The sequence below is a fragment of the Solanum stenotomum genome, chromosome 10 (genome assembly GCF_019186545.1).
Source record: "Solanum stenotomum isolate F172 chromosome 10, ASM1918654v1, whole genome shotgun sequence".
Classification (NCBI taxonomy): Eukaryota; Viridiplantae; Streptophyta; class Magnoliopsida; order Solanales; family Solanaceae; genus Solanum; species Solanum stenotomum.
Window position 1 is genome coordinate 4,788,140 of NC_064291.1, and position 26,725 is coordinate 4,814,864.

A 26,725-nucleotide genomic window follows, 5' to 3' on the forward strand; every position below is an offset into this window, starting at 1 on the left:
CTCTCAATTGGAGTTCGGAACTAAATGATTTTTATGTAATTGAAATTTACATGTTCGCAAATGGATTGAAATGTATTGAAAAAAAAATAGAATTGCATTTGAAACTATGAAAAATTGATTGAGAAAAAATAAAACAAAAAATAATTTATTTTGTATAATTATAATATTGCTACACACAGTGAAACAAACAAGATATAATACATATTACATCAGTGCTTTATCTTAGTACGAAATTTTTTTCTCACAAATTTAAATTTAATCAAATTTCAATAAGACAGACAAAAAAATATTAAAAAATTTAAATGATATAACTATGTATAAAATATAAATACAAATGTTATGTATAAATGTTTCAAGAGTTGGAATCAAAGTGCGAAAATAAAAAACTGCTACATAAAATAAAACAAACAAGATATGGTATATTAACGTTATATTCTCAATACAAGTTTTTCTCCAAAAATTAGAATTTCATTCAAGTTTTAGCGAGAATATCAAGCATTCAATAGGAAATTAAAAGAAATAAAATATAATTAGTGTACATAGGTATAAATATTTTGAGAGTTGACCAAAGCTTAAGATTACTACATAAAATGAAACAATCAATCTATGATATATCAACATTTTACCTTCAACATGTAACTTTACACAAATTTAAATTTAGTCGATTTTTAATATAAATCTTAAATGTCAAATAAAAAAGAAAAAAGAAAAAAGATAATTATAGTATAAATATAAATACTCCCTCCGTCCCTATTTACTTGTCCATATTTCCTTTTTTGGTTGTCCCTATTTAGTTGTCCATTTTGACAAATCAAGAAAGGACAACAAATTTTTTCCTATTATACCCTTATTTACCCTTCTTGAAAATTGTAGAAGTGTATGTTGTTTCCCTCCAATTTATTTCACTTTAATTCAAATAAGTGGTTGTAATTTTGAAGTGAAAAGTTGTCATAAGGGTAAAATTGTAACTTCACTGTGTTAATCATTGTTGCCTTAATCTGTGTGCCATTTCTAAAGTGGACAACTAAAAAGGGACGGAGGGAGTAGTATATTTAAAGATTCGGGGAGTTGACCAAAGTTTCAAAATTCCCATTCATACATAAAATGATATAATCAAGATTTGATATATCAACATTTTACCCTCAATATGTAGCTTTACCTCACAAATTCAAATTCAATCAACTTTCTATAGAAATATAAAACATCAAATAAAATCCTAAAATAAAGTATAAATATAAATAGTACACATAAAAATTTAAAGAGTTGACCAAAATGTAAAAATGACAAATTGCTATATAAAGTGAAATAAACACGATGTGACTTATAAATATTTCACTTTTAACATGAGATTTTCTGCTTAATTTTAAATTTACTCGAGTTTCGATATAAATATCAAATTAGGATAAAAAATTAAAATATTAGATACAGTATAAGTATTTTGCGAGTTGGGACCAAAGTGGTAAAAATAGCATGCTTTCTCTATATAGAACACCATTTACATATACATACACGTGTATAATAATATATATAGAGAAAAAATATATATCGTCAGAGAAATTTGCTTCTTCGATCTGTAAGTTAATTACTTCATGCATTAATTTTCGGTTTGTTTATACAATTCGGATGTGTTGAATACAATCGAACATTATCCCAATTTTCGACGATTTTTTGGGTTTGATTTTGGTGGTGTTAAGATCCGGCGAAAAACTTAAGATCTTGCCGGTTTTGTGCTTCAATTCAATTCAATGCAGAAGTTGTTGTTTTTCTGCATTTAATTGAAGTTTTGAGGTCCGATCTGGTACTTGTTAGCTCGATTTTGGAGTTTGATTTAGCGGAATTTTGTTAGGATTAATTAGGGTTAGGATTGTATTGAGTAGTTAGATGGCTTCGAATCCTCCATTTCTAGTGGAGGATCAGACGGATGAGGATTTTTTTGATAAATTGGTTAATGATGATGATGATGATGTTGGTTTTAAGGTAACTACATCGTCAACGGGTTTGGGTGCGGGTGCAAGCTCGGTGTATGTTGATGGAAATGAAACTGATGAGGTTAAAGCCTTTGCTGATCTCAGTATAAGTGATGATGTCGATAGTGGAGTTGAAACTGGGAAGAAGGAAGGGGAGAAAGTAGATAAAAGTGATGATAGCAATGCTAAACCGGGTTTGGTAGTTGAGGGGAATGGAGAGAAGAGTAGTGGTTCTTTAGTGTCATTGACTTCTGTGGGGTCAGATGGTTTACTTGATGAGTCCAGCAATGGTAATTTGGAGACTGAGGTAACTGATGGTAAGACAGAGAATCACGCCAGTGGATCGAGCAATTCGGGTGTGAAGGAAGTTGGATGGAGTGCTTTCCATGCTGATCCAGTTACAAATGATGCTTCTGGGTTCGGATCCTACATGGACTTTTTCAGTGAATTGGGCGATAAAAACGGTGATGCAACGGGAAATGTTGGTGAGAATGTGAATAAAGGGTCAACTGTTTCGCCAGCGGAACAGGTTCATGACAAAAAAAAAGTTCATGAAACAGCGTATTTGGAGAATACTATTTCGTTAACACAGGGTCAAGATAGTTACGCCCATGATGCTACCACAGAACAAGTTGCAGATGGACAGGATCTAAATAGTAGTCAGTATTGGGAAAATCTTTATCCAGGATGGAAGTATGACGCAAGTACTGGGCAGTGGTATCAGGTTGATAATTATGAATCAGGAGCTAATGTACAAGGGAGTACTGATTCTAGTTTGGTTTCTGATGGAACATCAGAGGTCTTGTACCAACAGAAAACTGCTCAGGCTGTTTCTGGTAATGTGGCTGAGAGTGGTACAACTGAGAGTGTCACTAATTGGAATCAGGGTTCGCAGGTAAACGGTTCTACTGAGAATGTGACAAACTGGAACCAGGCTAGTGACAATACGAGCGCTGTGACTGACTGGAATCAGGTGTCACTGGCTAGTGATGCAGGTGGTGTCACGGCTGACTGGAATCAAGCCTCACAACTTAACAATGGGTATCCGTCACATATGGTTTTTGATCCTCAGTACCCTGGTTGGTATTATGATACAGTTGCACTTGAATGGCGCTCTTTGGAGAGCTACACACCGTCTGCTCAATCAACTGTTCAAGGTGAGAGCCAGCTGGATCAGAATGGTTTGGCTTCAGTGCAGACTTTCTCTTACAATAATGATCAAAGGAATTACGGTGCATACGGGCACAATGACAATAGTAGATTCCAAGGGTTTAGCAGCAGCGGAGGAGATTACAACTGGTCTGGCACTTTAGGTAATTACAATCAGCATAGCTCAAATATGTCACAAAATGAAAATGCTGCAAAGAGTAACCATATGTCAGAATATAGTGGGAACCAGCAATTAGAGAACCACTACAACCAAGATTTTTCGGCAACCAGTCATTTTAATAGGCAAATATCTAATCATTATGAGGGAACAGTTCCATACAATGCAAAAGCAATTCAAAATCAAAATGACCAACGATTTCTCCCTGGTGGGGGTTTCAGTCATCAATTTAGTCAGCCAACACTCCAGCATCATGAGCAGAAGCATGCCTCAAATGATTATTATGGGACTCAAACTACAGCCAATTATTCCCAGCAAGCATTTCAGAGCAGCCAGCAGTTTGGTCATGCTCCCACTGCAGGAAGATCATCTGCTGGCCGTCCACCACATGCTTTGGTTACTTTTGGTTTTGGTGGAAAACTGATTGTGATGAAAGATTATAGTTCTTCTGGAAACTCATCCTTTGGAAGTCAGGTTTGTGTCAATTTTTTATTTTCTTTTTGTCTTTCCCCACTGTTTTGGGTTGCAGTACTCTTACTGATGATTGAAAGTATTTGTACATGGTGGGTAAAGAATCCTGTAGGAGGTTCAATATCTTTGCTCAATTTGATGGATGTTGTCTCTGAGAGAGTTGACAGTTCAAGTCTTGCGATAGGGGCATGTGACTATACCCGAGCTCTGTGCCAACAATCATTCCTTGGCCCACTAGTTGGTGGAAGTCCCAGTATCAAGGAGTTGAATAAATGGATTGATGAGAGGATTTCAAACTCTGAATCTCCTGACATGGATTACAGGAAAGGCGAAGTTTTGAGGTTGCTTCTGTCATTGCTAAAAATAGCATGTCAGTATTATGGGAAACTTCGTTCTCCTTTTGGTACTGAGGCTGTGTTGAAGGTAAGATTTGAAAATTTGTAGGAGTAACATGCCTGTATTTTGTTATTGATTATTTGTTTAACCTTTCAAAATGAACTGTTGGTTTAAATCAAGCTCTGATACAACTAAGTACAGTTTTATTCCACTGCCTTTTGTTTTCTGTTTGTGTTGCCTTTTTAGGCATATAAACTCCTTTCACTCCTACTGCCCATTGATATCTCCATCTAACCTGGTCTTGCTTTAGTTGGATTCGAAAACTTATGGTATCAACACATTCCGACTTTTATGGTTTCTTATGTGTCTTACATGTTTTGGGTCTAACATAACCTTTGTAATTTCTATATTTTTATTGTTTGACTTGATCACCTACGGGATGGGTGCATCTCCCCCAAGTTTAAGAAATTCAACTGGCTTCTCTTCCCTAAATGATGAGAGCATTAGGTAGAAAACAAGAAAGAAAATCCAGTATTGAATGTTGACTGCAGTTAAACAAATAAATAGTAGTGGTAGTAATAGCACTGCCCCACATATAATAACCAAGAGAGAAGAAATAATAATTAGGCGCTTGCATCACCATGTGAGCAGAGTTGTGAAGTAGGTTAGATATTGGGCTCTGAAATGTCTAGTTTAGTTCCGCTCCATTCTCTACATCACTTTCTATCTCATAGAGTGGCTGGACTCCAGAGGAATTTGGGGGGATGTGTTTCTTTTTCATTATATTGTGTTCTCTTTGATGATTTTCACTACAGAAATACATGAAGCCTTGAGTCAATTGTCATTTGAAGAAATCTTTTGTTTGAATTAACACCATAGCTTGTGGCACTGTAATACCTTTTACTAACTAGGAAAGAGTATTGATGTTCTAGCTGTTATGATTTTGATGAATTTATGTAATTTATGCTCTTCACAATATTTGGCTAAACTTGGCGAAGTTTGCTAAGCTTTCTTTTTTGTGTTCCCTTTTTACCTTGTCAAAGAGAGTATGTAAAGGTATGTCTTCCCTTTTTTAATGCATTTTAGATTTTTCATTTTGTACAATCGTCTAGCTTGATAGCGTGAAAAATAGCTTGTCTAATTTTATTTTAACCAAAATCAACAAACTTAGTAGCTGTTGCTAATTTGGTTCTGCTACTTTAACAGGAAAGTGATGTTCCAGAAACAGTGGTAGCCAAATTGTTTGCTTCTGTGAAGCGGAACGGGATGCAACTCAATCAATATGGCACTGTTGCCCAGTGCTTGCAGCAATTGCCCTCTGAAGGACAGATGCGGGTAATTCTTGTGCAAATTTCTGTTCTTAGTTGTTATTTTGATTGTTTGCTAGATCAGCCAACCATTCCCGTTACATGCTCTAGACTACGGCTTCTGAGGTTCAAAGTCTTCTAGTATCTGGAAGAAAGAAAGAAGCATTACAATGTGCACAAGAGGGGCAGTTGTGGGGACCAGCTCTTGTTCTCGCTGCACAACTTGGTGATCAGGTTTGTCTAGTTCTTAGTTGCCCTTTAGCATCCAGCCTCTTCTTCCTCCTCCTCTCTCTCTCTCTCTTTATGTCTCAATTATACATGTGTGTATATATATATCTTTCTATCAATATATTTTTGATTTCATGCGTTATTGTAGTTCTATGTAGAAACGGTGAAGCAAATGGCACTTCAACAGTTAGTAGCTGGGTCACCTTTGCGGACACTGTGCCTACTAATTGCAGGTCAACCAGCTGATGTCTTTTCTGTAGAATCTACATCTCAAAGTGGCATGCCTGTTGTAAATGCGGTTCAACAGCCTGCACAGGTTTTGTGTTCATAACTTGTTACAAGCAGTTAGTTTCGTTTGCTTATTTGCTGCCTTTCCTCCTTGAACTCATTTTGTAATGATTTGCCCAAGTCCCAGGAATTGAGCCCTTAAAGGGGATCTTGCCATTGACATACTCTTGTATCTTCATTATATAGAGTAAATTATTTTGATAATCTGTTCTGCAGTTATAACCATAGTATTATAATCATTCTTTAACTTTTAAAGCTTCATCAAAAAGAATTATGAAGATATTTTAGGGCGTACCGAAAGGTTAATAGTGATTGAAAAAGGGAAATGGAGCATAGTTTCGTATTTTTTGATCCTGGGAATTTCAATAAGGCTGCTCTTTTGAAGTCGAAGGACTTTCTGTTTGGTTGGAGATAAGTTAGGTGTGGGGCATTGGGGTTCAAATCTCAGTGCTGACAAGAAAAGAAAAAAAAAGACTACGCAAGTTCTTTCCACCCTCCTCAAGCTAGGCAAACCAAGTTACTTGGTCGGTGGAATAGTCGAAGTGTGCGTAAGGTGGACGGCACTGTTATTTAAAAAAAGTTAGGTGTGGGCATTGTTCTGTCAGATGTCCAGAGTTTTGATGATGAATTTGGTGGGGTCATTGTTCTGTCAGATGTGCAGAACCTTAATATACCCATGCAGGATTCAATAGCTACCCTTAACCATGGTGATTGTTTGTGAATGTTATTTTGAAGTCAATCCTTATGTTTTGACATATTGGGCTTGGTTGTTTTATTACGTAACACCATAGATCGTAAGTGGATCACTCTTTCTTTTTCCCGTTTCTTTGGAGGGAGTTATGCCTAGACGTTGAGTTTAAGTTTTTTTCCTCCCTACTTTATTGCTTGTTGATGTTTTAAGATAATACTTTCTTTGGATTATTACCTTATTTTGATTTCTTCTTTTTGTCCTAGTTTGGTGCTAATATCATGCTGGATGACTGGGAAGAGAATTTGGCTGTTATTACCGCAAACAGAACGAAGGATGACGAACTGGTGCTTATTCATCTTGGCGATTGTTTGTGGAAAGAGAGGAGTGATGTATGTCTTATGCCTTGTTTTTTTGTTTATATTACTCTCATTCAGTGGATTGCCTTTGGTTTTGTTGTCTGCTTCTTACATACATTTTCTAAAAAAAACGATCTAGATTGTTGCTGCACACATTTGCTATCTGGTGGCCGAAGCAAACTTTGAGCAATATTCAGATACGGCAAGATTGTGTCTTGTGGGTGCAGATCACTTGAAATTCCCCCGAACTTATGCTAGTCCAGACGCTATTCAGGTGCTGCTGACCTCTAGTTTTTGTGCATTTTTAGTGATATGAAGAAATGTGAAACATCTTGTGCCACAACCAGCATATTCACTCATGTTATGTGCTACTGGTTAACACGGGTTTATCGCTTGACTGATGAAATGCTTGTATGGACAGAGGACTGAGATTTATGAATACTCAAAGGTGCTGGGGAATTCTCAATTTATTCTCCCTCCTTTTCAACCATATAAACTTGTATATGCACACATGCTAGCTGAAATTGGGAAGATATCAGACGCATTAAAGTAAGTATGCCAGTTTTTTTTTTCAGCAAGTTGCTTGAGATCCTTTCAGCTGGTTCCTTAACATTTCTAATTATAGGTACTGTCAAGCATTGTCGAAATCACTTAAAACTGGCCGAACCCCTGAGACTGAAACACTGAGACAGTTGGTGTCGTCTCTTGAGGAAAGGATTAAAACTCACCAACAGGTACCTCTCTATCCTCTCATCTATGTTGGATGATTGTCTCAGAGATATTTATTGTGGAACTTTCTGCATACAGGGAGGGTTCTCCACAAATTTGGCTCCTGCAAAATTGGTTGGTAAATTGCTGAACCTTTTTGATACCACGGCTCATCGTGTTGTTGGGGGCTTACCACCACCGATGCCAACAAATGGCAGTTCCCAAGGGAATGGGCCTAGAGTCTCAAGTAGTCAATCAACCATGGCAATGTCATCACTGATCCCCTCATCGTCTGTGGAGCCAATAAGTGAATGGGCAGCTGATAGCGGTAGAATGACAATGCACAATAGAAGTGTTTCAGAGCCTGACATTGGAAGAACTCCAAGACAGGTGTCTTATCCTGTTTCTTTGTAAATATTACGTTGACTGTATCTGTCCTGTCTGGTTTGAAAAGAGGAGTTTGTTATGAATTTGTGTTGGATCAGGTTGACTCATCAAAGGAAGCAAGCTCAAGTAACACAGGAAGCAACGCATCAGGAGCTGGAGGGACATCACGGTTTCGTCGCTTTAGCTTTGGCTCCCAGCTTCTCCAAAAAACTGTTGGATTAGTCCTCAAACCCCGTCAAGGCCGTCAGGTAGATTGTTTTTTTTTTTTCTCATCTTCGTCATTTCCTAGATTGCTTCACAGAATTTGATGTTGACACTTGTTTCCTTGTCTTGATCACCTGTAGGCAAAATTGGGTGATTCGAATAAATTTTATTATGATGAAAATCTTAAAAGATGGGTAGAGGAAGGAGCAGCACTTCCTGCTGCGGAACCACCCCTTGCACCCCCACCAACCGCTGCTGCTTTCCAGAATGGAGCACCAGATTATAATGTGAAGAGTGTATTAAAAAGTGAAAGTTCTATATGCAACAATGGGTTTCCGGAAATGAAGAGTCCAACTTCTGCTGATAATGGTGCGGGAATCCCACCACTTCCGCCTACCTCCAACCAATTCTCAGCTCGTGATCGTATGGGTGTCCGGTCAAGGCAAGTGATTTTGGCATGATAATTATTTCAGATGATATGATTTGACCAGTAGACCTATAAAAAAGTGGACTAATAGAGACCTAATATGGTTAGTGACATCTTTGGACAAGCTATGCTTTAAGTTATCACCCATCTGATTGAACCTTTTGGGTTGGCTTAAGCGAAACAGCCCTTGTTTACTTAGTTGGTCCGATTCTGAAAGAGGATTTTAAATTGGTGAGAGTAAATACTTGATAAGCTCCTATGCATCAAACTAACAACTTTTAGTGTGAACACATGTACCTGATAAGACACTGATCCCAAAAAATAAAACTATCAAGCATTATTTCTTTCCTCTATTAGTTATGGTGGGTCCATGATAAAATTGAGTTGACTGGCTCTTTAACATAAGAATCAATCCTTATCACTGAAAGTGATGCTGAAGCAATGCTTTCAAAGGTTTGAACATACTTCTATTACTACTACATATGACAATGTACAAGGGCTTTAATCTAGAAAATTTGTTGATAGGTCATTGAAAGATTTTAAGTGCGTGTGATGCTCTCTCCTCTATAACTCAAAATAGAGAAACCTGACTGGCTTCTCTTCCTTCTTTTGGCAGGTACGTTGACACGTTCAACAAAGGTGGTGGTAACCCAACAAATCTATTCCAGTCGCCTTCTGTTCCTTCCATAAAGCCTGCTACTGCTGGCAATGCCAAGTTTTTTGTTCCCGCCCCGATGTCCCCTGTTGAAGAGACGGGGAACAGTACTTCCAATGAGCAAGAAACTTCAAGTAATAGTGAGAGTGATTCATTTTCTGCTGTTAATGGATCGATTCATTACCCTGCACCAACATCAAGCGCTGCGCCTATGCAAAGATTTGCAAGTATGGACAACCTCTCCAATAAAGGAGCAGTTGCTAGCTCTCTATCAGCCAACTCTCGGCGAACTGCATCATGGAGTGGCAGCTTTCCTGATGCTTTTTCCCCAAATAGATCTGAAATAAAACCACCGGGCTCTAGATTGAGTATGCCTCCGTCTTCATTCATGCCTAGTGATGTTAATTCAATGCATTCCTCAGCGAATGGTGGCAGTTTCAGTGATGACCTTCATGAAGTAGACCTGTGACGCAACAAGATGTATATACCAAGTTTTGCTCGTTGTCGTGGTATACTGCTCGGAATCTCTTCACTTTGGTGGTAAGCAGTGAAGTGTGGTCAATGAAGATGGAAAAGCCTTTCCTGTTGTCTTCTCACACCACAATATACCCCGCCTTTTCTCTTCTTTCTTATTTTAGCTACTTTTTGTAAGATCAGTTGTATGTTGAAAGCAAATGGTTATTTAGCTGTAGGGATATAGGTTTTTATTATTTCTTTTATCCCTCTTAACACCTGCTGTTAATTGTTATTATAAACACAAGGGAAGTGGTTTAGAGAAACATTGTACAGTTGAAATATTCATTCATTGAGGAAAGGAACTCTCATTTGATAAAAATTTGAATTGAAGTTATGGAAAAAGACTGATCCAAGTTTTAACAAAATAATATGTTTCTCATATTGGTATTATAATTATTTATATAACTAAAAGTGAATGCTTAGACAAAAGAAATTGTTCTTGTCATAAAATATATAAACTGCTACTATTACAATTGTTCCAAAAAAAAAATCTAAATATCACATTCTTTCTGGTATTAATTTCACACTCAAAACAGAGCTAGTGTATGAAACATTCCTCGAGTATCTTGCAGCAACAACTAATGACAATTCAAATATTGCCTCTTAACAACTCGAGGGTGAGGGCAGCTCTCTCTTTCTCTCTTCCACACTAAATTAAACAAATTCTTAGCAATCTCAAACGACATAAAAGCATCAATAGCAGCATATTCAATTTGTTGATACACCAATTCCTCAGCATCCCATTTACTCAATGTCACATTCATTGGCTTCTCCATCACTTTCCCAAGCACCTCTTTTGCCATTCTCTTCAATCCCATCTTCCCATACACTTGCTCTCCGTAAATCGATAATGCCAATCGATTCAAATCCACAGTATTCGCCACAAACAAGTTATGATCGCTAAGCAATTTCTCTGCGTCTCCTTTAACCCCGACCCCAACAAACTTGACATTCGGATCTCCAAGGAACTTGGCGAGGAATGTTGGAAGGCCGTCTCTGTGGAGGAGTTGGAAGAGTAAGCAACGGCGTCCTACACAAAGCTGGAGAAGAGCGACAGGGTGATTTTCCTCTGGCTTGAAACAGGGCAGCCACTCGATATCAAGCCCAACTAAAAGCTTATGGAGTCTCCGGCGATGGAGATGCACAGTTTCCAGAATCCAATCATTAACAACGACAGCAGTGTTGGTCACAATCACTTGGATTTCATCACCATAGAATTCGACTCCGTAGATTTTCGCCATTGGAAAAAACAAGTAGTATTAGAAGTGAGTAAATACAACTCCAATATATATATAAGAGAACAGTTTCCTAGTTAACATTGGATTGGGAAAAAGAGATCCTTTTTTTGGCAAGTTTCTTAATTTGTAAAACGCGCAATTAGAAATAAAGTTTAACTTAAATGGAAAAGTTTCCTTTTTTTTTTTTTTTTTTTAGATTTAAGCTATATATATATATATTATTTTAAGATTATAATTTTAGGTTGTCTGACATGATAGACATGGCCGTTTCAACAAGTTTGGGGTCTAAAGCCAAATTTTTCAACCCTTATATACAATTACTTATTATCTGTATTAATAGTTTGTATACAATACAAATAAATTTATATAATATGTTACTTGTATAAATTTAATTTGTATAATATATTTTAAAAAACAACGAAATATTCAAACGGAAATTATCATAGCAAATGAAATTATAGCTATGAAGCATATTAGACAAACTGTAGCTAAGGAGCGTTATTAAGTTTCATTACTTAGACGAAATTTCCTCAGAAAATATTTATCATTTATAGCAATAATACTTTTTTCACTTGGACACTTATAATACAATTTTAATACATATTGCAGAGAACAATTATAAAACACATATAATACAAGTTTTATTGATAGATAATACATTTACCACACATTTGAATACACTTTTAATACATTTTGTTAATTTCTGACCAAACAAGCATAATATATTTTAAAACACTTGTAATATATCTATATTGCATGCATAATTCACTTTTAATATGTTGTATAAATTTATCATAGTATTACTATATATTGCTATAAATGATTAAAAATAAATAAAAAGTAACGCTAAAAGCAATAATTATAATATTTTTAGCATTTTTCATTGACTTGATTTGTACATCTATCAAAATTGATTTGCTATTTTTATCCTTATATACAAATGTCGCCATTTATTGAATAGTTTTGCATAGTATTTTGCACGTGGAGTTAACTTGTGTATTTATGGGCTGCATTAATGTGTGTTACGAATCATTAATTTAGCCATGAAATTTCTTCTATATTTGAAATTGGATTGTGTATGAAAGTTACAGATTACATTATATCACGTCGAAAATTATGATACCTTATTATCAACTTACTTAGGCCTGTTCAGCGCACGGACACACTTCATTTTAATTTAATCGATAATTTGTTCATAAAATTTTCAAATTTTTAATTATAAAATTTATATATTTATAAATTACGTAAAAAGTACTATAAGTTACAATAATTGACTATTCAAAATATTTTGAAATATCTTGTTTAAAATAAATGTAACATCATTAATGTCTTTTTAATATCTAAAACACTATTTATTTTAAACAAAATTAAAAGATTCAAATACACTTATTTTGCAAAAAATATATATATCACAACTTAAATTATTTTTAAAAATCATATAAAAATGGATTGACTCCAACTTTTATCTGTATCATATAAATTAAAATAGAAAGAGTAATATATATTGGATTCGTGCTAGCACGAATCTTGTATTTAGTAAGGAGATAAGTGTTTAACTTTTTAAAGTATAAATGCATATCCAAAATTAAGTCAAAATATTAATACCGTGTAAATATAACATTTTAGGAAACTTTTCTTTTAACATTTTAGGAAACTCGATTGAAGGAAAAAAAATAATTAGGAAACTCGGTTTAAGGAAAAAAAATTAGGAAACTTTTGGAGTGTCTAAACTGTTATATATATGCGTCAATTCATGAATGAATTATTTCACAAAAATTACTTTGAGAGGCAAAAACTTTTTTATTTCAGTTTTTGTTATGGCAGAAATCTATGTTGTTCCTTTCTACAGTGACCAAATTGAATTGACTGTTACGAAGAATGCTGTCGTTGTTAATGATTGGATTCTGGAAACCCTTCATCTTCGGAAATCCAATAAACTTATTGTTGGAGTTGATATCGAGTGGCTGCCCTGTTTTAAGCCAGAGGAAAATCACCCAGTTGCTCTTCTCCAGCTCTGTGTAGGACGGCGTTGCTTACTATTCCAACTCCTCCACAGAGACGGCATGCCAGGATTCCTCGCCAAGTTCCTTGGAGATCCTAATGTCAAGTTTGTTGGGGTCGGGGTGAACGGAGACGCAGAGAAATTGCTTCGCGATCATAAGCTGTTTGTGGCGAATACTGTGGATTTGAATCGATTGGCATTATCGATTTACGGAGAGGAAGTGTATGGGAAGATGGGATTGAAGAGAATGGCGAAAGAGGTGCTTGGGAAAGTGATGGAGAAGCCAAAGAATGTGACATTGAGTAAATGGGATGCTGAGGAATTGGCGTATGAACAAATTGAATATGCTGCTATTGATGCTTTTATGTCGTTTGAGATCGGCAGAAATTTGCTTAATTTAGTGTGGAAGAGAGAAAGAGAGAGCCGCCCTCTCCCTCGTGTGCAATATTTGAATTGTCATTATCAACCGCCATTGTTGCTGCTGCAAGATACTCGAGGGATGTTTCAAACATTTGCTCTGTTTTGAGTCTGAAAATATACTAGAAAGAATGTGATATTTAGATAGTATTTGTTTCTTCTTTTTTGGAACAATTGTATTAGTAGCAGTTTTTACTTTTTATGAGAAGCGTTTGCAACAATTTCTTTTGTCTAAGCATTCACTTTTAGTTATATAAATATAATACTGATCAATATAATTATAATACCAATATGAGAAACATATTATTTTGTTAAAACTTTGGATCAGTCTTTTTCCATAAGAGTATAACTTCAATTCAATTTTTTATCAAATAAGAGTTCCTTTCCTCAATGAATGAATATTTCAACTGTACAATGTTTCTCTAAACCACTTCCCTTGTGTTTATAATAACAAGTTTCTGAAACAGCAGGTGTTAAGAGGGATAAAAGAAATAAAAACCTATATCCCTACATCTAAATAAGCATTTGCTTTCAACATACAACTGATCTTACAAAAAGTAGCTAAACAAAAAAGAGAAAAGGGGAGGTATATTTGTGGTGTGAGAAGACAGGAAAGGATTTTCCATCTTCATTGACCACATACTTCACTGTTTACCACCAAAGTGAAGAGATTCCGAGCAGGATACCATGACGACGAGCAAAACTTAGTATATACATCTTGCGTCACAGGTCTACTTCATGAAGGTCATCACTGAGACTGCCGCCATTCGTTGAGGAATGCATCGAATTAACATCACTAGGCATGAATGACGACGGAGGCATACTCAATCTAGAGCCTAGTGGTTTTATTTCAGATTTATTTGGGGAAAAGGCATCAGGAAAGCTGCCACTCCATGATGCAGTTCGCCGGGAGTTAGCTGATAGAGAGCTAGCAACATCACCTTTATTGGAGAGGTTGTCCATGCTTGCAAATCTTTGGATAGGCGCAGCGCTTGATGTTGGTGCAGGAGAATGGGTCGATCCATTAACAGCAGAAACTGAATCACTCTCGCTATTACTTGAAGTTTCTTGCTCATTGGAAGTACTGTTCCCTGTCTCTTCAACAGGGGACATCGGGGCGGGAACAAAAAACTTGGCATTGCCAGCAGTAGCAGGCTTTATGGAAGGAACAGAAGGTGACTGGAATAGATTAGTTGGGTTACCACCACCTTTATTGAATGTGTCAACATACCTGCCAAAAGAAGGAAAAGAAGCCAGTCAGCTTTTACCGTTGAGTTATAGAAGAGAGCACCACATGCACTTGTAGCCTTTCGGTGACCCTTTCTTTGTACCCAAATAATTTTTCTGAATGAAAGCCCTAGTACATGATCAGATGAAGTACTAAAGTAGGTTTGAAACCATTGCTTCTGTATCACTTTCAGTGATGGATTATTTCTTATGTTGTTAAACGAGCCTGTAAATCAAATTTGATCCTGGAGCCACCATTACTAATAGACAAAAGTGATAAATGCTCGATAATATTTTTTGGATCAGTGTCTCATCAGGTTGATGTGTAACACAACATACCCTGTGTAATCCCACAAAGTGGGATCTGGGGAAGGTAGAGTGTACTTTTCTCCTACCTTGGAGGTAGAGACGCTGCTTCTGATAGACCCTCCCGCTCAAGGAAAAACAGTTCAAAGCAGTTTGGAAAAAGAAATAACAGACGTGAAGAAGCCATGGAAAAATACTATAAAAAGCATGACAATCAGGTAGGTTCATACACTAAAAATTGTTAGTTTGACACATAGGAGCTTATCAAGTATTACTCTCACCAATTTAAAATACTCTCTCAGGACCGGACCAACTAAGTAAACAATGGCTGTTTTGCCTAAGCCACCAAAAGGTTCAATCAGGTAGGGAGGATTACTCTTATAGCAGTCCAAAGATATCACTGACCATACTAGGTCTCTACTGGTACACTTTTATTTTTATTGGTCTACTGGTCCAACCATTTCATATGTAAATAATTAACACACAAAAATCACTTGCCTTGAACGAACACCCATACGACCACGAGCAGAGAATTGGTTGGAGGTAGGTGGAAGAGGTGGAATTCCAGCACCATTATCAGAAGAAGTTGGACTCTTCATTTCCGGAAATCCATTGTTGCATATAGGACTTTCACTTTTCAATACACTTTTCACATTATAATCAGGCGCTCCATTCTGGAAAGCAGGAACGGTTGGTGGAGGTGCAAGGGGTGGTTCTGCAGCAGGAAGTTCAGCGCCTTCCTCTACCCATCTTTTAAGTTTTTCATCATAATAAAATTTATTCGAATCACCCAATTTTGCCTACAAGGAAACAAGCGTCAACATCAAATTTTGTGAGGACTACAATCTAGAAAACGACAAAGATGAGAGAAAAATCAATATCTACCTGACGGCCTTGACGGGGTTTGAGTACTAATCCAACAGTTTTCTGGAGAAGCTGGGAGCCAAAGCCAAAGCGACGAAAGCGTGATATCCCTCCAGCTCCTGATGCATTGCTTCCTGTGTTAATTGAGCTTGCGTCCTTTGATGAGTTAACCTGATCCAACACAAATTCACAACAAACTTCTCTTTTCAAGCCAGATTAGATAGATACAGTCCAATGTAATTTTTACAGAGAAACAGGATAAGACACCTGTCTTGGAGTTCTCCCAATGTCAGGCTCTGAAACACTTCTATTGTGCATCGTCATTCTACTGCTATCAGCTGCCCATTCACTACTTGGCTCTGAGGGGATCAGTGATGACATTGCCATGGTGGATTGACTACTTGAGACTCTAGGCGACACAAACTGATGATGATGTTCATTCCCTTGTGAACTACCACTTGTTGGCATGGGTGGTGGCAAGCCCCCAACAACACGATGAGCCGTGCTATCAAAAAGGTTCAGCAATTTACCAACCAATTTTGCAGGAGCCAAATTTGTGGAGAACCCTCCCTGTATGCAGAAAGTTCCACCATAAGTATCTCTGAGACAATCATCCAACATAGATGAGTGAGAGGATAAAGAGGTACCTGTTGGTGAGTTTTAATCCTTTCCTCAAGAGATGACACTAACTGTCTCAGTGTTTCCGTCTCAGGGGTTCGGCCAGTTTTAAGTGATTTCGACAATGCTTGACAGTACCTAAATTTAAAAATACTAAGGAACCAGCTGAAAGGATGTCACGTAACATGCTGAACAAAAAACTTGTATACTTACTTTAATGCGTCTGATATCCTCCCAACTTCAGCTAGCATGTGTGCGTACACAAGTTTATATGGTTGAAAAGGAGGGAGAATAAATTGAGAATTTCCCAGCACCTTTGAGTATTCATAAATCTCTGTCCTCTGTCGATACAAGCATTTGATCAGTCAAGTACTCAAGCGATGAACCCGTGTTAACCAGTAGCACATACAGTTACATGAGTGAATATGCTGGCTGGCACAAGATGTTTCACATTTCTTCATATGACTAGAAAATGCACAAAAACTAGAAATAAGCAGCACCTGAATAGCCTCTGGACTAGCATAAGTTCGGGGGGATTTCAAGTGATCTGCACCCACAAGACACAATCTTGCGGTATCTGAATATTGTTCAAAGTTTGCTTCAGCCACTAGATAGCAAATGTGTGCAGCAACAATCTAGGTCAATTTTTTAGAAAATGTATGTAAGAAGCAGACAACAAAATCAAAGGCAATCTACTGAATGAGAGTAATATAAAAGAAAAACAAGGCATAAGACATACATCACTCCTCTCTTTCCACAAACAATCACCAAGATGAATAAGCACCAGTTCATCATCCTTCGTTCTGTTTGCGGTAATCACAGCCAAATTCTCTTCCCAGTCATCCAGCATGACATTGGCACCAAACTAGGATAAACAGAAGAAATCAAAATAAGGTAAAAATACAAAGAAAGTATTAGCCTTAAATCTTTAAAAAGCAATCAACTAGGGAAGAAAACAACAAAAGTCTAACATTATTTTAGAAAAAATGAACAGCAGAAAGTCAATATCTAGACATAACTCCCTCCAAAGAAACAGGAAAACAAGAGAAAGGGATCCACTTACAATCTATGGTGTTACCTAATAAAACGAAAATCACAACGTCAAAACATAACAAGACGGACCTCGAATGAAATTCACAAACAATCATAACGGTTAAGGGTAGCTAGTAAATCATGTGTGGGTATATTAAGGTTCTGCACATCTGACAGAACAATGTCCCCACCCAACTCATCATCAAAGCTCTGCACGTCTTACAGAACAATGGCCACACCTAAAAAAAATTTAAAATCACGGTGGGCACCTTGACTATTCCACCGGGTACTCCCACCAGCATAGGTAACGAGGAACTCGGTCTGCCAATGCTTAGGTGGATAGGAACAAGTTCCCTTTTCTCCTTTTTGTGTCTGCTAAGATTTGCACCCCAATGCCCACACCTAACTTATCTCCAACCAAACAGAAGTACTTGGACTTCAAAAGAGCAGCCTTATAGAAATTCCAGGGATCAAAATATACATAGCTATGCTCCATGTCCCCTTGCTTTTTATCACAATTAACCTTTCAGTACGCGCTAAAATGTCTTCTGAGCTCTTATTGTTGAAGCTTTAAAAGTCAAAGAACGATTATGATACTATGTTTATAAATGCATAAAAATGATAATACTCTATAGAATGAAGATACAAGAGCATGTCAATGGAAAGATCCCCTTTAAAGGCTCAATTCCGGGGGATTAGGCAATCATTAAAAAAATGAGTTCAAGGGGGAAAAGGCAGCAAAAAAGCTAATGAATACTAACTGCTTGTAACAAGTTATGAACACAAAACCTGTGCAGGCTGTTGAACCGCATTTACAACAGGCATGCCACTTTGAGCTCTAGAATCTAGAGAAAAGACATCAGCCGGTTGACCAGCAATTAGTAGGCACAGTGTCCGCAAAGGTGACCCTGCTACTAACTGTCGAAGTGCCATTTGCTTCACCGTTTCTACATAGAACTGCAATTACGCATGAAATCAAAATTAAATTAAGAGAAGAATGAGCGGAGGAGGAAGAGGATGGGCTAAAGGACTACGGAGAACCAAACAAACCTGATCACCAAGTTGTGCAGCGAGAATAAGAGCTGGCCCCCACAACTGCCCCTCTTGTGCACATTGTAATGCTTCTTTCTTTCTTCCAGATACTAGAAGACTTTGAACCTCAGCAGCTGTCGCCTTGAAGCATATAACGAAAAGGGTTGGCTGATTTAGCAAACAATTAAAATAGCAACTAAGAACAGAAAGTTGTTTAATAATTACCTGCATCTGTCCTTCAGAAGGCAATTGCTGCAAGCACTGGGCGAGAGAGCCATATTGATTGACTTGCATCCCATTCCTCTTCACAGATGCAAACAATTTGGCTATCGCCGTTTCTGGAACATCACTTTCCTGTTCAAGTAGCAGAACAAAATTAGCAACAGCTACTGAGATTGTTGATTTTGGTGAAAATAAAATTAGACAGGAGCTGTTTTTCATGCTATCAGGCAATAGATGGTCGTTCAAGATGAAATTTTTTAAATGCATTAAGGAAAGGAAAATATTCTTTCACGTAATTTCTTTTGACAAGGTAAAAATAACTGTGAAGAACATAAGTATGTCAAAATTATTATAACAACTAGAACTTCAATACTTTTTCCTAGTTATTATAAGGTATTACAATACCAAAATCTATGGTGTTAATTCTAGCAAAAGATCTCTTCAAAAGATGATGAACTCAAGACTTCATGTACTTGTGAAAATCATCAAAGAGAACACAATATAATGAAAAAGAAACACGTCCCAAAAAACCTCCAGCCACTCTTTAAGATAGACAGTAATGTAGAGAATGGAACCAAACTTAAGTAGACTTTTCAGTGCCCAATATCTGACCTACTTCACAACTCTGCTCACGTGGTGATGCAAGCACCTAATCATGGTTTCTTCTTGGTTATTATATGTGGAGCAAGGCTATTAATACCACTATTATTAATTTGTTTAACTGTAGTCAACATCCATTACTGGATTTTCTTTCTTGTTTCCTACCTAATGCTCAGATCATATAGGGAAGAGAAGCCAGCTGAATTTCTTAAGCTTGGGAGAGATTCACCCATCATATAGGTGATCAAGTCAAATAATCCAAAATATAGAGAACAGTCTATCTAAAAAGCCAAAGGTATGTTAGACCCAAAACATGTAAGACACATGAAAAGCTATAAAAGTCAGACTGTGCTGATACCATGAAGTTTTCAAAATCCAATGAACTTTGACCAGTAAAAGCATTTATCAAGTCTTTCAGTTGATAAAGGTGACAGCTAATTCTATAAACCCAACTAAAGCAAGTCTAGGATAGATGGAGATATCAAAATGCATTAGAAGTGAAAGGAGTTAATATGCCTATACAGGCAACACAAACAGAAAACAATAAGATGGAATAAACTGTACTTAGTTGCACAAGAGCTTGATTTCAACCAGCAGTTTGTTTTGAAAGGTTAGAACAAACAGTCAATAACTAAATACATGCATGTTATTCCTACAAATTTTCAAATCGTACCTTCAACGCAGCATCGGTACCAAAAGGAGAACGGAGTTTCCCATAATATTGGCATGCTATTTTTAGCAATGACAGAAGTAACCTCAAAACTTCGCCTTTCCTGTAATCCGAGTCGGGAGATTCAGAGTTTGCAATTCTCTCATCAATCCATTTATTCAACTCCTTGATACTGGGACTTCCACCAACTAGTGGACCAGGGAATGATTGTTGGCACAAAGCTCGGGTATAGTCACATGCCCCCATCACAAGACTTGAATTGTCAAATCTCTCAGAGACAACATCCATCAAACTGAGCACAGATATTGAACCTCCTACAGGATTCTTTACCCACCATGCACAGATACTTTCAATCATTAGTAAGAGTACTGCGACCTAAAATGTCAGGGAAAGACAAAAAAGGAAACAATTTTAACACAAACCTGACTTCCAAAGGATGAGTTCCCAAAAGAACTATGATCTTTCATCACAATCAGTTTTCCACCAAAACCAAAAGAGACCAAAGCATGTGGTGGACGGCCAGCAGATGATTTTCCTGCAGTGGGAGCATGAGCAAACTGCTGGCTACTCTGAAGTGCTTGCTGTGAATAATTGGCTGTGGTCTGAATCCCATAGTAATCACTTGAGGCATGCTTCTGTTCATGTTGCTGGAGTGTTGGCTGACTGAATTGCTGACCCAAACCCCCACCAGAAAAAAAACGTTGGTCATTTTGACTTTGAGTTGTGTTTGCATTGTATGGAACTGTTCCCTCATAATGATTAGAGATTTGTCTATTAACATGGCTGCTTGCAGAAAAATCATGGTTGTAGTTGTTCTCTAATTGTTGGTTCCCCCTATATTCTGACACAGTGTTACTTTTTGCAATATTTTCATTTTGCGATATATTTGAGCTATGCTGATTCTGATTGTAATTACCACAAGAGCCAGACCAGTTGTAATCTCCTCCACCGCTGCTAAACTCTTGGAATCTACTATTGTCATTGTGCCCGTAAGCACCATAATTCCTTTGATCACTAGTGTGAGAGGAAGTCTGCACTGAAGCCAAACCACTCTGATCCAGTTGGCTCTCACCTTGAACAGTTGATTGAGCAGACGATGTGTAGCTCTCCAGAGAGCGCCATTCAAGTGCAATTGTATCATAATACCAACCAGGGTACTGAGGATCAAAAACCATATGCGACGGATACCCATTGTTAAGTTGTGAGGCCTGATTCCAGTCAGTTGTGACAACACCTGCATCACTAGCCAGTGTCGCCTGATTCCAGTCAGTCACAGTCCCCCTATGGTCACTCGCCTGCATAGCCTGATTCCAGTTTGCCAGATTCTCAGTAGCATCATTTACCTGCGAAACCTGATTCCAATTAGTGACACTCTCAGTCGTACCACTCTCAGCTGCATTGCCAGATATAGACTGAGCAGTTTTCTGTAGGTACGAGACCTCTGGCGTTCCATCAGAAACTGACCAATCAGAAACCAAATTAGAATCAGTACTTCCTTGTACATTAGCTCCTGATTCATAACTATCAACCTGATACCATTGCCCGGTACTTGTGTCATACTTCCATCCTGGATAAAGATTTTCCCAATACTGGCTACTATTTAGATCCTGTCCATCTGCAACTTGTTCTGTGGTAGCATCATGGGCGTAGCTATCTTGACCCTGTGTTAAGGAACTAGTATTCTCCAGATGCGCTGTTTCATGATTTTGTTTTGTGTCATGAACCTGTTCAGCTGGCGAAACAGTTGACCCCTTATTCACATTCTCACCGACATTTCCCGTTGCATCACCGTTATTATCTCCCAATTCACTAAAAAAGTCCATGTAGGATCCAAACCCAGAAGCATCATTTGTACCTGGATCAGCGTGAAAAGCACTCCATCCAACTTCCTTCACACCCGAATTGCTCGATCCACTGGTCTGATTCTCTGTCATACCATCAATTACCTCAGTCTCCAAATTACCATTGCTGGGTTCGAGTAAACCATCTGACATCCCAGAAGTCAATGACACTAAAGAACCACTACTGTTCTCTCTATTCCCCTCAACTACCAAACCCGGTTTAGCAATGCTATCAACACCTTTATCTACTTTCTCCCCTTCCTTCTTCCCAGTTTCAACTCCACTATCGACATCATCACTTATACTGAAATCAGCAAAGGCTTTAACCTCATCAGATTCATTTCCATCAACATACACCGAGCTCGCACCCGCACCCAAAACCGTTGACGATGTAGTTACCTTAAAACCAACATCATCATCATCATCATTAACCAATTTATCAAAAAAATCCTCATCCGTCTGATCCTCCACTAAAAATGGAGGATTCGAAGCCATCTAACTACTCAATAAAATCCTAACCCTAATACTAACACAATTCCGCTCAATCAAACTCCAAAATCGAGCTAACAAGTATCAGATCGGACCTCAAAACTTCAATTAATTGCAGAAAAACAACAACTTCTGCATTGAATTGAAGCACGAAACCGGCAAGATCTATTTTTTTTCGCCGGATCTCAACAACACCAAAATCAAACCCAAAAATAACGCCGAAAATTGAAAATTTGTCGATTGAATTCAACGCATCAGAATTGTAAGATCAAACCGAAAATTAATGCATGAAGTAATTAACTTACAGATCGAAGAAGCAAAATTCTCTGACGATATATATATATATACTTGTTCTTCTATAAAGAAAACAAATGAGAAAGCTCTCGTTTTCCTCTTTTGGTCCCAAACTCTCAAAATATTTATACTTACTATTTATATTTTTGCTATAATTATATCTTATATTTTTAGTTTTCAATCCCGTGTTTGATATTCGTATGAATACTTAATTAAATTTGAATTTGCGGAGAAAAAAATCATGTTGAAGATAAAATGTATATCATATCTTGTTTATTTCATTTATATACCTATTTTTTATTTTCACACTTTGATCGACTCAACTTTTAAAGTTATATGTGTCCTTGTTTATATTTATGCCACAGCTAGTGTTTTATTTTTAAAATTTCCAAATTATGTTTAATATTCATGTTGAGTTGATTAAATCCAAATTCGGAAAAGAAAATCTTATGTTGAAGGTATTCAATTGTATATCTTGCTTGTTTCATTTTTCTATTTTGCATATACTATCATTATAATTACACAATTTAATTGTTTTTTGTTATGATTTTTTTCTTAAATATTTTTATTCTAGTCTTTATTTGTTATAAAATAAAAATTACATTTCATTTCGTTCGGAAACACATAAACTTTTTTCACAAAAATCGTAATTGATAAACAGTTATAAGTATATGTAAAAAGAAAAAACAAGATAAATTATTAGACAAATATATATAAATTAATTTTATAGGAAAGATATATATTCTTGATATAGAATGATCATATATAAAAAAATATATTATACTTCAATCTGAATTTCGAACTGAATATAAATTGAAATTAGATTTTCGTGAAGCATAATCAATATCATTCCGAGTAAAATATAAAAAGATAAATAAAATAATAAAAAAGAAAAAAGACAATATTATAGATATCTCCACACGTGTTTAAGTCGTACAAACCTCTTCTTGTCTTAAACACTTTATAATCTTACTCTACTCAATTTAGTTTCAATTGAGACTAAAATTACAACATTATATATGATTTATTGCTTTAAATTATAATAGAAAGTGGCATTTTTTATCTTAAACGATCACATGCCTCTATCTTAAATTATTTATCATGTTTTTTCACATGCCTCTTACAAATATAAATTAGGAGGAAATTTTGATTATTTTACTTTATTTGTATCTTACGATATTATTTTCATCAAATATTTACTCTATTATGTGTTTGTAGTCTTTAAGTACATTTACTATTAAGGATATAAATAAAAAAATCGATCAATTTTGTCTTAATTGTTTAAATAGTAAATAGTTTAAAACAACTATTTTAAAAATTAGAACGGATAATTTAATACGAAGAAATTACTTATATCTAATGTTAAAATCATATATTGTACATAATCCTCTAATAGTGTCATGTATTTTCGCTTAGATATTTAAATGCTCAAATTAACTTTATTAATTTGATGTTAGCCTTCTACTCCATTTGTCTAACAATATCTATCTGCTATTAACTTGTATACTTTTTAAGAAACTATATATAGAAAAATAATTTTACTATATTAACCTTCGAATATACTACTTTCATTCACTTTTACTTGTCACTTTTTCCTAAAATAAATTTATTTATTTTTTACTTATCACTTTTGACATATCAAGAAAAGACAATAGTCAATAACTAATATTTTAACATGTTTACCCTCGGTGTTAAATACGCTTTCTTCAAATCATTTTTCAAGACATAATACTAAACATAATTTAATAGAGATAGTTTGGTAAAATACCTATATCAATAAACATTCTTAATGATTGTGTCAAGTCAAAATGTGACAAGTAAAAGCGAAAAGAGGGAGTAATAAATACAATGTCTTGGAAAATTTAATAGAAAAATGACTATAATTAATGATAAGGGTAAATTAAGAACTAAATATAAAATTAATTATTAATTTCATAAATAGAACAAATATTATTAGATATTCTAAAATAGTATAATGAATAACTATTGTCAAACAAAGGAGTATATTTACCCTATTTTACTTCATTATTTTTTGAAAACTTATGTCCATAGGCACTACTTATAAAATTTAGTACCATGTACTATTCAATTAACCACATCATATAATTGCAACAAGGAAATCATTAATACATAATTATTTTATATTTTTATTATATAATTAATTTTATATATATGCAATAAATGAGAGTGACAATGAAGTGGGGTAAAATGCTTGACTTGTTGCCAACTTGCCCAGCAATTTAATACCCCTTAATCTATGGGCCTCTAAAAAATTATGTGATGTAGTGTATTTCACTCTTTATTAGGAACACTTTCTAATATAGAGATGCATTTAAAAAATCACAAACTAAAAACACACAAAAATTTATTACAAGAAATATTTTTTTATTTTGTAATTTCAAATATGTTAGATGGAATGTTAAAATTAAAAACTTGTCAATAAGGAAAAGGGATGTTTTTTTTTAACAAACTGAAAAAAAACATGAATTGAAACGAAGAAAATATCATATATTGCGAATGACAAATAATATAATCATAGACGATGATAATGATAATTGGGCTAAGCAACGAACGGAGAAAAATGTTTTGGGGTAAAAGAATTTAAAGTGAAGTAGGACTATTAGTTTGAGAGCGAAAGGCGAGGGAAATATAAATAAATAAGTTAATCAATTATCGATCTTTTCAATGTAAAAATTAAATTATTCATTCTCAAATTGATAAGTCCCTTTTAATTTAGAGCAACTTTCACACATAGCAAATATAAAAATATATTTGTATGTTATAACTATAGTTTGCATAATTGCACTCCATAACAAACTTTATGTTTGATTTGGTTAATAATATGTATATTTCGCTATACATATACAAAAGAAGCAATTGTATAATTTGTTTCGGTATACATATACAAAAGAATCAATTGTATAATCTATATTTGTATAAAGCGAGAAAGAGAGAAAGACAAAAGAAAATTGGGCAGGGGAAGATCTGTATTTGTATAATCATAAGTATATAGGACGAAAATATATGTATTTGTATATACAGTTTTCTCTCGCTTTATACAAACACAAACAAAATTTATACATTTGTGTTTGTATAAAGTGAGAGGCAAGTGAGAGTGGCGAGCGAGATCTGGGAAAGGGGAGAGAGGGGAACGAAAAGATATGTATATATACAATTTTCTCTCGCTTTATACAAACACATTTTATACATTTGTGTTTGTATAAAGTGAGAGAGGCGAGGAGAGACTGCCCAGCGAGAAACGAGAGTGGCGAGCGAGAAATTAAGGGAGAGAGGCGAAATGGCAACAGTTTGATACGGGTTACAATTAAATCAAACTGTGATTATAGCATTTAATTTGAATTAATAGTTTGTTATTTTATACAATTTTCCCTTTTATTTTATACAAATTTCAAACCATTCTTAAATCCTAGTTGATAATTTCATACCAATAATTCAATAATACTTTTTTCTACTTGAGTTATTCGTTAATGCATATGGAAAGAGTGTTTTTTTTTTTAAATAAAATAAAATTACTAAAATAAACATTAAATTTTTTATTAATAGTTCTCTATTAAAAATCATATTATATATATATATAAGAGAACCTTAGGCCCACCTACATGACGCCACCACAAATAAGAATTTCTTTTTAATTTATTTATTTTCAAAACTAGCATTCCCCTTTTATGAAAATATGTGATTTTTATGAAAAATTGCGATTTTTATGAATAGTTGTGACTTTTATAAAAAACAACGACTTTAATGAAGAGTTGTGACTTTTACAGTGACGGCTCAAGCTAATTAGTGGCTTAAAGCCAAAAATAAGTTGAAGGCCAAAATTTTAATTATTTTTTTATATATGAAATTCAAGTTATTTCTTTCTTTTTAATAAAAAAAAGTTTTTTTTTTATGATCTTAAACTAAAGATATATATATACCAAAATATTTTTTAATCTTGTGGTCTTAAACATATCATATTCAAGTTAAATTTAAAAATTGATTCAT

At 35.4% G+C, this 26,725-nt stretch overlaps 4 protein-coding genes across 4 annotated transcripts; 2 read left to right on the forward strand and 2 right to left on the reverse strand.

Annotated features, from left to right (window-relative positions):
• Positions 1–1,535: 1,535 nt before the first annotated feature.
• Positions 1,536–10,210, forward strand: LOC125878266 (protein transport protein SEC16B homolog). The gene is made up of 13 exons (XM_049559472.1): positions 1,536–3,768; positions 3,868–4,188; positions 5,308–5,436; positions 5,520–5,642; positions 5,785–5,952; positions 6,879–7,004; positions 7,111–7,245; positions 7,393–7,520; positions 7,597–7,705; positions 7,779–8,069; positions 8,165–8,314; positions 8,411–8,712; positions 9,314–10,210. The coding sequence occupies exons 1-13, from the start codon at positions 1,882–1,884 to the stop codon at positions 9,819–9,821; spliced, it is 4,377 nt and encodes a 1,458-aa protein (XP_049415429.1). The 5' UTR covers positions 1,536–1,881; the 3' UTR covers positions 9,822–10,210.
• Positions 10,211–10,446: 236 nt separating this feature from the next.
• LOC125841699 (Werner Syndrome-like exonuclease) lies at positions 10,447–11,117 on the reverse strand. Its single transcript, XM_049520865.1, has one exon. The coding sequence runs from the start codon at positions 11,107–11,109 to the stop codon at positions 10,447–10,449; it is 663 nt and encodes a 220-aa protein (XP_049376822.1). The 5' UTR covers positions 11,110–11,117.
• A 1,806-nt stretch (positions 11,118–12,923) lies between these two features.
• LOC125842444 (Werner Syndrome-like exonuclease) lies at positions 12,924–13,634 on the forward strand. Its single transcript, XM_049521739.1, has one exon. It carries the CDS (start codon positions 12,924–12,926, stop codon positions 13,632–13,634), a length of 711 nt encoding a protein of 236 aa, XP_049377696.1.
• A 265-nt stretch (positions 13,635–13,899) lies between these two features.
• LOC125878272 (protein transport protein SEC16B homolog) lies at positions 13,900–22,788 on the reverse strand. The gene is made up of 13 exons (XM_049559486.1): positions 20,519–22,788; positions 20,100–20,420; positions 18,830–18,958; positions 18,623–18,745; positions 18,362–18,529; positions 17,280–17,405; positions 17,041–17,175; positions 16,754–16,881; positions 16,570–16,678; positions 16,190–16,492; positions 15,944–16,093; positions 15,557–15,858; positions 13,900–14,756 (listed from the first exon to the last, which is right to left on the reverse strand). The coding sequence occupies exons 1-13, from the start codon at positions 22,430–22,432 to the stop codon at positions 14,249–14,251; spliced, it is 4,416 nt and encodes a 1,471-aa protein (XP_049415443.1). The 5' UTR covers positions 22,433–22,788; the 3' UTR covers positions 13,900–14,248.
• Positions 22,789–26,725: the final 3,937 nt, after the last annotated feature.